At 29.7% G+C, this 13154-nt stretch overlaps 1 protein-coding gene across 10 annotated transcripts; it reads right to left on the minus strand.

Annotated features, from left to right (window-relative positions):
- Positions 1-6303: 6303 nt before the first annotated feature.
- LOC130800478 (meiotic nuclear division protein 1 homolog) lies at positions 6304-10341 on the minus strand. 10 transcript variants are annotated; one of them, XR_009039425.1, is made up of 13 exons: positions 10151-10341; positions 9827-9871; positions 9655-9735; positions 9088-9204; positions 8870-8908; positions 8690-8797; positions 8517-8579; positions 8373-8424; positions 8172-8216; positions 7947-8006; positions 7254-7332; positions 7020-7135; positions 6304-6846 (listed from the first exon to the last, which is right to left on the minus strand). XR_009039425.1 is itself a non-coding variant. In XM_057664034.1 (13 exons), the coding sequence occupies exons 5-12, from the start codon at positions 9184-9186 to the stop codon at positions 7261-7263; spliced, it is 558 nt and encodes a 185-aa protein (XP_057520017.1). In that variant the 5' UTR covers positions 9187-9204; positions 9412-9472; positions 9655-9735; positions 9827-9871; positions 10151-10341; the 3' UTR covers positions 6313-6846; positions 7254-7260. The 10 variants fall into 10 exon arrangements, 3 of the variants coding, with proteins under 3 accessions (XP_057520016.1, XP_057520017.1, XP_057520018.1); XR_009039423.1 differs by having other exon boundaries at positions 6307-6839; positions 7947-8026; XR_009039422.1 differs by having other exon boundaries at positions 6309-6846; positions 7947-8026.
- Between the last annotated feature and the right edge of the window lie 2813 nt (positions 10342-13154).

A 13154-nucleotide genomic window follows, 5' to 3' on the forward strand; every position in this document is an offset into this window, starting at 1 on the left:
AATTCGAAGTGGGATTTACGGGTTAAATTAAAAGTCGTTATTTTCTTTTTTTTTTTTTTTTTTTTTTGCATTTTTCAATTTTAATTTTAAATGTATCAATTTAAACTTAGAATAAACTTTAAACAAATCAATTAAAATAAAAATTTTCAGTTTTAACCTATTTGTTATTAATTTTGACGTTAAACTGATCAATTTCTACTTAAATATGGTTTTGTTTCATAATTTGAGAGCGGAGTTAATAAAATTGTATTATTTTATCATTATATAGATGAATTTTAAACAACAAATGAATGATCAATAACAGTATCAATAATAGTGTTAAAACATTAAACAATATAAATACTTTTATTCAATGCAACATGATGGTTCTAATAAAACATAAGAGTACTTGTACTCTTTAATCAACAATCAATAATAGTGATATTACTCTTTCCTCAACACGTTTATATATATTTGTAAATAATTCAAATTGAATATGTTAATAGTTAAATTATGACACATAAATTGACAATTGATGTTTTATGATATAATTCAATTTTGAATGTATAAGGCTATAAGCTTCAATTATCGTTTTCAAAATAAGTATTTCAAAATCTATAAAGATATTGTATAGGTTTAAGTTCAAATTGAGTTAATAGTTAAATTATGACACATAAATTGACAATTGATGTTTTATGATCTAATTCAATATTGAACGTATAAGGCTATAAGCTTCAATTATTGTTTTCAAAATAAGTATTTCAAAATCTATAAAGATATTGTATAGGTTTAAGTTCAAATTGAATATGTTAATAGTTAAAGTATAACATATAATTTGACAATGATGATTTATAATTTAACTCAATTGGAACTTCTAATCTTCAATTATCGTTTTAAAAATAAGTATTCAAATTGTATAGATATATTGTATAGCATTTAGTTCAAACTTAATATGTTAATAGTTTTAACACTATTATTGATAATTTTATTGACCATTCATTTGTTGTTTGAAATTAATTCAAAGAATGATAGAATAATACCATTTTATATAACTTCGTTCTAAAAATTGTGAAACATAACCATGTTTAGGTAGAAATTGATCAGTTTAACGTCAAAATTAATCACTTATAGGTTCAAATTGAAATTTTTTACATTAATTGATATGTTGAAGTACTACTTTACGTTGAAATTGATATCTTTAACGTTAAAATTGATACATTTTAAGGTCAAAATTGATAAATGCCTAGAAAATGGAAAAAACAAGGGAAAACATGTGATTTTGTTACACGCGCGTATTGTGCGGGCCCACTCTTGATCTCAATTTGAGACGGTCTGAGCCAAGTTTTGGTGATTTGATATTCGATACGACTACGAGACTGTTGGATTTTTTAAGTCCCTTCCTATGTGAAGAAACTCGATTTAAATGAAGTCTAAATATCCATTTATTTTAGCGTATGTGGAGTTATTATTTTTAGCTTCATTGGAAAGCTTAGGGCATGTATGTGTTGTGTCTTCTTTCATCAAATAATTTTGAAAGTAAGAAAGAGAAATAAAATCTTCAAAAAAGAGTTCAGCCTGCTTGCCATCAACACAAGCTCCACAAAAAGGCATTTTTCGGACTTTTAATCGTTGGATCGTTCTATAACTTTAGCAGCTTGTTAGGGACATATGGGCTTTATTTTGAACGGTTGAATCATCGTTTTGAGCTTTCTTTCGTCTATTACAACCTTTGGACAGACGCTGTTATTTTGGGTGATTTCTTTCTTTTTGTTTCTCAATTATTGTTTATTATAGTTCCTTGTTCTCGGGTAGTTAGTTTTGTAATATCCGAGATATTTTTAAAAAATAATAAATAATAAAATAAAATAAAATAAAAATAGGAAATAAATAAATAATAATGTAAAATTTAGAAAATTTAAACAAAATAATAAATTTGTTAAGATAATTATACGTTTAAAACTAAAAAAAAAAGAAACAAATTAGGTTTACATAAAATAAATAAATAAATAAAAGATAAAAAAACAAAAAATTTAGGAGTAGTTTTAATATAAAAAAAAATAATTGAGTTTAGAAAAACTCATTTACACATTACTTAAAAAAAAATTTTAATTAAACTTTCTTCCCCCACGTTCTAAAATAACTTCTCATTTGTTTCTATTATCCTTCTTACTTTTCCTCCAATTCTAACCAACATTATTCCTCTATTATGAATTAACCAATTTACTCTTTAAATTATTTCACCGTATTAATTTTCGTTCTTCTCCATTTTATTCTTTTTCTCTCATCAACCATTTGTCTTTCTTTAAATCTATTATTATCAATTTCTTTTTCACATTGATAGTATTTTTCAATCTTTAGACATTTTCTATCTACAAATTACAAATAATACTTCGAATGCTAAGTTCGTAAAGGAAGTTTGATAGGAGCGTACATTTATATTCTAGGCTCGTTTTACATGGTAATTCTCAGCATCCATCCAATTAGACTTATCCAGTTAGTATTATGTACTAAGTGATAATTAATGTGCTTAAATGAGATGAGTGATTTGATATGATATCATATTGTATGATATTATGTTTTATATATTTAATTCTCAAATTATATTTACTATTATTTTTGTCAAACATTGAATTTATAGTTATTATTCTGATAAAATTTATATATTATTTTGATAAAAAAATTAGATACGGTTTAATTTGAAGAGAAATATTTATGATATTAATTTTTGTTGCCACCAATTGATGTTAATATATTGATTTGAAAAATGAGATTTCAGTTGGATATTTTTGAGATATATTTTTATTGGCAAAGTTTATAATCATTAAAATATATTAAATCATGTAAAGTGAAACACGAGGGAATTGAAACTCTTATATTTGTTGTGTTCCAAGTGTAAGGGTGATGAACAGGTTGCCCTGCTTGGTTAGTATAGCTGTCGACAAGTATTTTTATTACTAATACTTGATACGATATTTGGTCTTCCTTTTATTTGTTGTGATCCAAGTAAAAGGGGTGCGCACACTAGGGTTACCTGAGACTATTCTGCTGGTCTTGATTAATTATTTTGGGGTGACAACCTCTTAATGAAGTGGGTATAGGGGTAAAGTCTCAGCCTACTGGTGTTCTCGTTTCCTCAAAATAATCATTGAATATATGTGTTGCCATTACTAAATATCAAATAAATTAATTGGTTTATGTGATATTATATATATTGTTTTCACAAATTGATGGTTTTTTTTCAACTCGATTATATATTATTTTCTAAAATTATTTTCAACTCGATTATAATTTATATTTCTTAAATTTTTTTCGAACTAAATTATTTTACGGGATGAAGTTGAAATTACTAAATTTCCTTATTTTAGAAATTTTTTCCTTGTTTTTCTTGTATCTTATTTTGCAGGTGATTAATCACGCGGGGAATTGTAGAGTGAGGTTTACCTAGCTAATCAGCTTTTATTAGAGTCATGTCTCGGTTAAAATATCACTTTCAGTTGTAAAGTTGTTTAGTTGTTAAATTGTATAGAATTATTTTATAGTTGTTTAGCCTTACATTTATTTATTGTCAGAAATAAATATGGCGGTAACGCTCCCATGATTAGGTTTGGTTTATGTTTTCCTTAAAAATCTTTTTTTTAATTTTACCTAATTATGGGGGTGTTACAATTTGATGATCCTTTTGAGAAATTTGATTGGATTTGTGTAACCTTTTTTCATCAAAATTAGAGAATTTTGTGTGGACTCCTAAAGTCTCGCGGTTTTTACTATTTACATCGAAGAGGTTTTCCACGTAAAAATCTTGTGTCTTTATCATTATTATTTTCTTTACTATTGTTCGATTGCTGATTTTTATTGTGCTTCATTGGTGATATTTGAGTATATTGAACTTGGTGATAAGTATAACTTTAGTGAAATAATTTATCCGAGTTATTTTCATTATTTAGTGTTATCAATCTATGTAATTGGTAGCTCTTAGAGGGATTCTTACCTCATCAGTGACTGCGTACTAAACTACGCCATTATTAATGCATATTCATCTATATATTCTTTATTCAAAATTTGTTTTATGAGACGGTCTAACTTAGAGACACGTTTTATACATTGGTTAATAGTCCATTACATATTATGAGATTATAAGCTCCTTATTTAAAGTCGTCTCACCAAAGAACAGTCTTCCACAAAAGTACCTCTTCTATTTTTCAATTTAGTGTGTTCTAATGAATTTACACTTATTTAAAATATTTGTATATGGTTTTATATTTTTTATTTTCTATATTCACTATTTCATTTTAAATTATACCGATATTTTAACTTCTATTATCCAACTCTTTAGTCTCTGATGCTTTGTATCAATAGCAAATGGAGCAGAATGACTGAGACGGAAAAATAGTAAATTAATAATCATCTTTTTTTTTTCAAAATTATGACCTTATTGGATTGATAACTGCACTTTTTGATTAATATGTTGGTTGCTTTTTGGACAAAACAATTTGATTTAATTTGAGAAATAATTCGATTTGAATTCACGAAGAAAATGTTCTACTCCAAATTTGATTATATGGTCCGACTCATATCAAATTTCATAAAAAATTGTGACTACATTTCAATCTAACATCCAATTTCAAATTTGTCCATTCATTTACTATTTTAGTTTATTCGAGAGCAATTTGTATTTTCTGAAGAATTTACATTTAATGTTCCTTATTTTATAATAGCGTTTAACACACATAAATTTCAAAAAAAAAATATTTAAAAATTTTGTTTTTATGTTTTATAAATCTATTTAAAAATCATTTTAAATTTGAATTGGTCAAACTTTTAGAATTTCAAACAACTTTTCCATTAAAAAAATTAAAAAGTGACGAAATCTACCTGAATCAAATCACAAAGCCAAATTATAGTGAACAAGAATGACGGATTTTCTTGTTGATTGAATAGATTTTAAAAAGACAATTTTAAGAAAGTTCTTGGAAAAATAACCGTGAATAATGTAATTTTTCACTTTTTATTTCTATAATATCAATTATTAATTAACCATAAATAATAGAAGTTTTAAAAGGTATTTTCCTCTAACGTACTTTAACTTGTAGGTAACCTACAATTGTAGGTCAATTGCAAAAAGAAAAAAAGAAAAAAAAAAAAAAAATTTACCACCTTAGATCACCTATCCTAGCCCTCCAAGGGATCCACCTGCACCACAGCCCCACCCAACCTTGCTGGTGGCCTCCTCACCCCCACCCCAGCACGGTTCCCTTACCCTCACACAACCTCGACTCTCTTCCCCACCACCTACGTTTCCTTGACCAATCACAGTAACATCCTCCCAAAAAAGTTCAGAGAGAAAAAAAAAAACAAAAAAAAAATCCTTCCTCCATCTTGTTCTTCAAGAACAGACATTCTTACATAGATTCTACTGTTAAACTTGGTCAAAATATGGTATATTATTTTGATTCTACATCTATTTCATTCTTTGTTTCATGCTTTTTTGTTGGTATTGGTATAAAAATCTAATCTTTTTCTGGGTTTTCTTGATTATTGTAAAAAGATTAAAACTTGTTTATAGTGGTGGGAGTATTGAGTTATGCGTTTAGCATTTCAAATTGTTCATCAAGATGGTGGCTCGCCGATGTGGTAATTGTGGGGGTAGCTTTAGGGTTTAGGGTTTGGAGGCTGTTATGGTCACAAGGATGACTTTAGGATGAGGGGCAGGTGGTGGTGGAAGTTCTTGAAGGTGGTGGCAGTAGTGGGTAGTTTTTAAGGTTTAGAGATTTTGTGTGGTAGTAGCTGGGAATGTGGCCAAAAGGAGAGGAGGGGGGGGGGGGGGATCTGCTGCTAGGTGGGGGAAGGGGTGGTAGGATGTCGCCGGCGCTGAAAGTAGAGGGTTGGGCTAGGGCGGGGGTGGGGAAGTGCTGGGGTATTGTGGTGCGCAGGTGGGAGAAGGAGGAGGGGTGAAATTTTTTAATTTTAATTTTATTTTTTTGGTAGAATTGACCTATATTAAAGGTAATCGGTAAAAATGAATGTTGTGCGAAAATATACCCTAAAATTTGTATTATTTATGATTAATTAATAGTATTATTATAGAAGAAAAGTTGAAAGCTTATATTATTCAAGGTAATTTTTTCAAAGTTTTTCAAAGTTTTTCATAACTCAACTTTCATCCAAGTAAACTAGAGTGTCTCAACCTAATTTATAATTATATAGAGTTTTAACCATTAGGTGATCATGCTAAACTACTAGTGAATTTTAAATTTGTTAAAAAAAATAGTAATTCTACAAAAAAAATAATAAAATTTTTAAGACAATGTCATAAAATTTTAATTCTTAAAATACTGTCTATAAATAATGGGTACTTTAAAAAATAACAAAGTTAGAATTGCTGATAATATTAACACTTCAGCCTAAAACCACTAATAATCTTGACCATTGTACCTCATTCTAGCATGCAACTTTTAAATGTAACAAGAAAAACCGATGACCATGTTTACAGTTCTAAGTGTATAACCACTATCAACATTAGTGGTTGTATATTGATTACAGTAATTGGGAAGAACATCTAACTTCCCCAACAGAAAGGTCAATTTACACAGTCAATATTGCCAATTTACAAGAACTTCATAAAATACTATTCAACCCCATATCTCATGAACTTTCATGAGATTATCACAAGTAGAAATAAAAATTGTCACCATTGTCAATTTGTTTGCTAAAGGAACAACAATGATCCACAAGCTAAACAATGTTTGTAAAAGATAAAGGGGACAGGTAAGAATTTACAGAAAACTGTCAATCTCCAACGCCAGCATATACTTGCTACATTCTATCGTGTTCTGCAATTCAGCACAAGAAGTCTCTATAGCCTGCAATCTACATGCATTAGAAAAATTAAATACCGGCATAGGAACATTTTACACAAAGCGTTAATGATAAACCGACTGCCTAGTTTAGTACAAATCACAAAAGAACATACAAACTCGAGGAGGACAGTAAGATATTGAAGTAGTATAAAAACAGGCCACATCAACCACAAAAGAACATACCACCATCAACCCCCTCGTCCTAGAAAAAATCTCCCATCCACGAACAGAAACAGATATAAAATCCAAATATCTTTCGAGTCCAAGGCTTTTGAGCAAGCAACAGAGTCAAACAATACCTTCAATCATTTTGTAAGAAAATCCCAATGACTAGACTAAATCAACCAGTTAAAAATTCATAAACAAGAATGTTTAAATACCAAGACATTCAAAATCAGACAGCATTAGCTAATTCACCTTGTAACTAGTTGTCTGGGTTCCCAAGTGAAGCAAGATTTGGCAACTCCACATAATCAAAATCATCTGTTATTCCAGCCTGCAGCAAAAACGAGCACATAACAAAGCATCCTATGATAACAAAGGCCATATAAAATGATGAGCACACAATTTCAAGCCTAGAATTGGAAATAAGAAATTTTAAAATCTTAACAATTCCCCAGTATTTTGGGATTAATGCTTAGGCATTGATGTTGTTGGGAGTCTGAACAATTAAGAACACCATGGCATATTGAATGCATTTTAAGTAAAACAATCAGGTAATTACTACAAAAGTAATTGCACACTCTACCTTCGCTTGAACATAAGTTAGATACATCACTCCAGATTACTAGTTCAAGTTAGACTTAGTCCAACAAGTTCAGTAACCACTTTGTCTAGGTTCTTAAGTAAGATCTAAGTTGAGAGTAAATATCTGCTCATTACTTGAAAAACTTGCCTATAAATTATGACAATCTACCTAGATACAAAATGTAAGCAGTAAAGAGCATAAAAATTTATGTTGCTTTGAAGAACCTAAAACTACGAAGCATCAGAGTTGACAAGTCAGAGACCAGAAGTTACAAAATATATGAACACACAAGAAATATTGAATAAAGCCAAAAAGATAACTCCTGGGTGCACAGTAGAAATTTTCAACAAGCAAATAAATACCTCCTGGTACATCTGTTCAAGCTGTTCTCTAGCTTGTGGGAAATTTTTTGTACACCACTGCTGCAAAGTGAATATGTTATCTGACGATTGATTGTACGAGGAAAGAATTATAAACACATACAGAAAGCAGTACAATCTACTGCATATACTAAGTCCATGTGCTAGTATCTTCATCCATTATGATGAAAGAAAGTAAAATGACAAAGCAAGTGAATGGTTTTTAACCTGTCCATCTGTTGGCAGCTGAATACGAAACTTCTATAGCTTTTTCTGCCACAATTCAAATTAACAATTCAGAAGTTAGGTTATGATATACACATCTCAAGAAGGCTAAGCACGCAGAAAGTCAGGAGACCACAAGATTAACCGTGGATTGTCTTTTCACAACTGGGCAATTGAACATAAATAATGAGTTATGTTCCTTACTCATAGTCTCGAGAGCAGCAGGATCATTATCTGCATATTGTGCCAGTTCCTCCTATTGCAAATTAAATTTAAGTAAGCAAACATGCCAGCAAATAAAGAATAATATCATTAGCTTTACACAATGAAAAATTAGTAACAACCAACCTTCAGTTCTTTGTGCTTCAGTTCAACAGCATTTAACTCGCTTAAAGCCTCCGCTCTTTCATCCTTAACAATACATAGTCACGTAATAAGACATTATATGTAGTTGACACACAAAACAAAAAAAAATGGTATAATATTTTACTCTATGATAAAGCTAGTGAGTAATGACTAACAGATTCTTCACGTCCCTTCTTCAAAGAATCAAACTGTTCCACAAGTTCGGCATAACGTTTTTTGCTGGCATGAAGATCAGATTCTAGTTTGCGAGAGACATTCCTTAGCTGCCAAACCAATAATCCATGATACAATTAATCCATGATACAGTTGGCAGTTAATACAAACACAAACCGTACCTGATTTCCAGCTGTGCTAGGAAGGCTCCAGAAGTATATCTAGCAAAACGAAAAAGGTCAGTGGAGAATCATGCACTCTATTCAGGATATAAATACACAAGTAACTGATTATTTATCCTTAAAAGCAAACAATCATGATGAATGATGATACTATTCAATGTCGTGATAAGGTAGGCATGCCAAAAGTAAATCATTTCATTTATATAACGTATCCTTACAGAACTTCCAATCTTATCCTTTAATACAAGGTCGTCATCAACGAGACTTTGAACAACATCCTTCACCGACTGACTGATGACACCTTTCTTTGGCCCCATCTTCTCAAGCTCCTTGAGCTGGAATCAATAACAGAAACCCATTTACTAGTTCAGCTTTACACCAGTGAATGTACCAAAACAAAGTAATTATGCTATCAGTAAAGCAGTAAATCCTAGCTCTGTAAATCTAAACAGTCATTCGTTAAGTAAACTATTAAAGAAATTAAAGCGTTGAAAACACCATAATAGTTGATTACAAATCTTATGGTACTACAATATCATTACCCAATGCTATTAACTGCTTCCACCAATGCTTGATACGAGAGTCATATATACGCAATCTTCACTACATTACCCATGTTAAGAAGTAAGAACAAAAACGAGATTGTTTCCAAGCAGGCTAATATTTCATTGCCTTCCTCTGTTTGAATGAATTGCATCAGCATAATGACAATCCATCTTCAGTGCAACAAAATTTTCAAAAAAATCAAGCAGCAAAAAGTGAGCATTTGGATCCTTTGCACTTACGAGGAAGAAATCTTGCGAGTCATAAAAAATCTGAAGCATCTTCTCACGTTTCTCTTCAAGTGAAAGCCCTCTCTTCTTTGACTACCACCACAAGTCGACAATGGTAAGAATAATCATAATTTTGTCAACTTCAACAGTAGTAATGGACAGATCAAAGTGAAAACTCGCTCACCATGTTTGCACAGCAGGAGTTTGAGATTTGAGGATAAACGGTCACCTAAGAGAACAGCAAAATCATTACAAAATTCATCAGAACACACTCAGTAATTCAAAATATAGCAATCAAAAACCCTAACTCAAGGATTTGATTGCGTCAATCGATAATCGCTCAAGTGTATTAGAATTGGAACTTGAATTCGTAATCGAACCATGAAAAACCCCGTAATTCAAAAAATTGTTGTATTAAGGATAAAAAAATGAACAAATCAACTCGCAAATAAGAACATAAAATCGTTTCAGAACATTTGATTTTTTGTGATCATTGAATTTAACAAACCTTGAGGAAAGGAAGACACAATGGAGGAGAAAGGTTCGCGCCTTCGCGGTGGAGAGACCAGAGCCAGAGGACGAGAGTGTAGTTACCTGGCTATGGGTGTTCTTGTCAAATTGTGTAGAGCAGGATAATTCGTGAACAGCAGCAGGCAGAGCGCCTAATCAAATTTCAAAAAGCGCGCTCATCCCCCTAAACCTTATGAGGGTGTTTACTACCTGGAAATACCAGAAATTGTTAATCAATCACCGTAAATTATTCCGTGTATTAAGACAAAAATAATAATATCAAAAATAAATAAAAAGAAAAAAGATAAATTAGTATTACAAAACTCTAACCTTATCAAATCCTATTATATAAGGATAATTTGTTAAATTCACTAATCACCATTAGTTACTCAGACAGTAAGACCTTGGTGGTGTTTGTCAAATTAGCTTATTGAGCAATTTTAACTTATTTAATATAAAAATAGAAGGTTGGGGGATCAAACCAGTTAATGCTAGTGTTCGGTATACTAGCTGGTTGAAACAACTTATTAATATCAATAAGCTATTTTTGAACAAGCTGTTCATAGCAGCAGGTACAAAATCAACTGGTCAAACCAGTAAACAAAATCAGTTGGTTAAATCAACCACTATAAACGACTATCAACTATTAATTATCAGTCATTTGTCAAACACCCTTGTTCTCAAGAAATAGTATTTGAGGATAAAAAAGTGAGATTGAGGATGGAAATTAATAGGTGGAAATTGTTAAAATAATTCTATAATTCAATTTCTTGTTTGGTATATTCAGGGGATTAATTTGATAATTGTAATACTATCGTTGTTTGGTAAGTGAGATTGGATTGGGAATACGACTAAAATAAGAAAATTATCAATTTGCCTTTTTAAATAATCTGAAAATTGTATTATCTTTTGCTTGGTTGTGAAATTTATCAATTTACAAGATATACATGTCTTTTAACATTTTTCCCTAATTTCCACTCATCTAATACCAACCTTCTTAATAATAAATTAATGGGAATTGATCATGATTTTATCTTATTCCCTATCTTAATTTTATTTTCATTCACATTAAACAAACAAAATATATCTATATTTTGAGATTTTTAATATCAGTCCACCCTATAATCCCTCCTACAAAACGCACCCTAGAGTTAGTCGGAGTTACTCCCTTTGTGCATTTCGGTTTGTCTCTATCTTTGTATGATAACTACAACAATCAATTTGCTAAAAATTTTACTTTAAAAAAAATAAATTAATTAATAACTGAACAAACTTGATAAAAAAAGTATTACTTTCTATACTAAGTGGTGTTATTTATACATAAAAACATGTTAGTTTTAGTCAAAAAAAAGTTGTTATTTTTCACAAAAGTTATTACTGAAAAATTAAAACTCTAATTTTTTTACGAAAGTACCATCACTATACGTGCGCAAATCTTATTTTTTTATATAATGATTATGGTTATCAAGATTCTTATATAAGCTTAATTACTAAATAATGATTTTTAAAAGATGTAAAATTGATAGGACTAATAATCGTAAAAAAAATGTATTTCATTTAGCAAACCAAAATTATGAGGGTTTCAACCTTTCTACATCCTCAGTTTCATAATATCTACTATATTTGATTTTTAATGGTGCTATTTTGTTTATTTATATGTTGAATTATACACATTTAAAAATTATAATAAGTTAATATTATGAAACTATGCGATTAAACGATTTAAATAAGATCTCACTTGACTATATTTTTACTTATATATTAGTCGTTATATACAAAATAAATTTAAATGATAAATAATACCCGTAGCCGAAATGTAACAAATATTAAAACCCAATCCTTATATTCCGCCACCCTTTTCATTTTATCGCCACCCCCCTGAGTAAATTACCATTTTACCCTTACTTTATAAAAAATTAACAATATTGCCATTAAGGGTGAAATTCCTATAAATACCACACTCCACCTAAAATTATTCTCACTACAACTAAATACAACTCACTAAAGCTAAATCTCGGAGCAAAAATTAAGTACAATCCCCAAATTATTAATCGAGGTAAGTTATTTTTAAATTAATTAGTTGCAAAAGAAAAAAAAAATTTCAAAACGAGGCGCCCAGATCTGGGCGCCTGGTTTGGAATTTTTTTTATTTTTTTTTCGTGTATTTAGGATTGATTAATATAAATTTTGAATTATTATTGTAAATTTGTATGTTGTAATGTGTAACTTTTATATTTTTTAGTAAATTTTATATATTGTTTTGAATGCAAAAGAAAAAAAAAAATTCAAAACGAGGCGCCCAGATCTGGGTGGCTCTACCCCGGTTCAGGCGCCCAAAATCAGGCGCCTGAACCAGGGTAGAGCCGCCCAGATCTGGGCGCCTCGTTTTGAATTTTTTTTTTTTTTTCGTGTATTTAGGATTAATTAATATAAATTTTGAATTATTATTGTAAATTTGTATGTTGTAATGTGTAATTTTTATAATTTTTTAGTAAATTTTATATATTGTTTTGAATGCAAAAGAAAAAAAAATTGAAAGGGAGGCGCCCAGATCTTTTAATTTTTATTTATTTTTTTTTTCGTTATATTTAGGAATAATTAATTTAAATTTTGAAGCATGTTATTATTGTTGTTAATGTTATTATTATTAATTTTATTTTTATTATTATTGTGATTGTATTTTTTTTTTATTAAATATATGTTAATGTTATTATAATTAATTATGTTATTATTAATGTGATTGTTATTTTTTTTATTATTATAAATATGTTCATGTGTTGTTTTATAAATTATTAGTGTAAATTTGTATGTTAATTTTTTTGTTGTTAAATTATTATTTATCTTTGAATAAAACTGTAAAAATTGTAGAAAATGGCTGGTAATCAAGGAAAAGGAAAAGGTTTTTTTAGGCAATTGTTGAGAGGTAATAGTTCAAGGCCTACTTTACTTAGAGGGGACCCGCATGAGAGGGGGGTGACGGGTTCTGCTATGAGGGCTAGGCA

Source organism: Amaranthus tricolor, chromosome 14, assembly GCF_026212465.1.
Source record: "Amaranthus tricolor cultivar Red isolate AtriRed21 chromosome 14, ASM2621246v1, whole genome shotgun sequence".
Classification (NCBI taxonomy): domain Eukaryota; kingdom Viridiplantae; phylum Streptophyta; class Magnoliopsida; order Caryophyllales; family Amaranthaceae; genus Amaranthus; species Amaranthus tricolor.

Bases quoted from the DNA above. Each gene is read 5' to 3' on its own strand.
- LOC130800478 (XM_057664033.1), bottom strand. The intron at 8,217-8,372 runs GTAAGGAACATA...GAATTGTGGCAG, and splicing joins TGCTGCTCTCGAGACTATGA to AAAAAGCTATAGAAGTTTCG. The intron at 7,333-7,946 runs GTATTTATTTGC...TTTTTGCTGCAG, and splicing joins TTGAACAGATGTACCAGGAG to GCTGGAATAACAGATGATTT.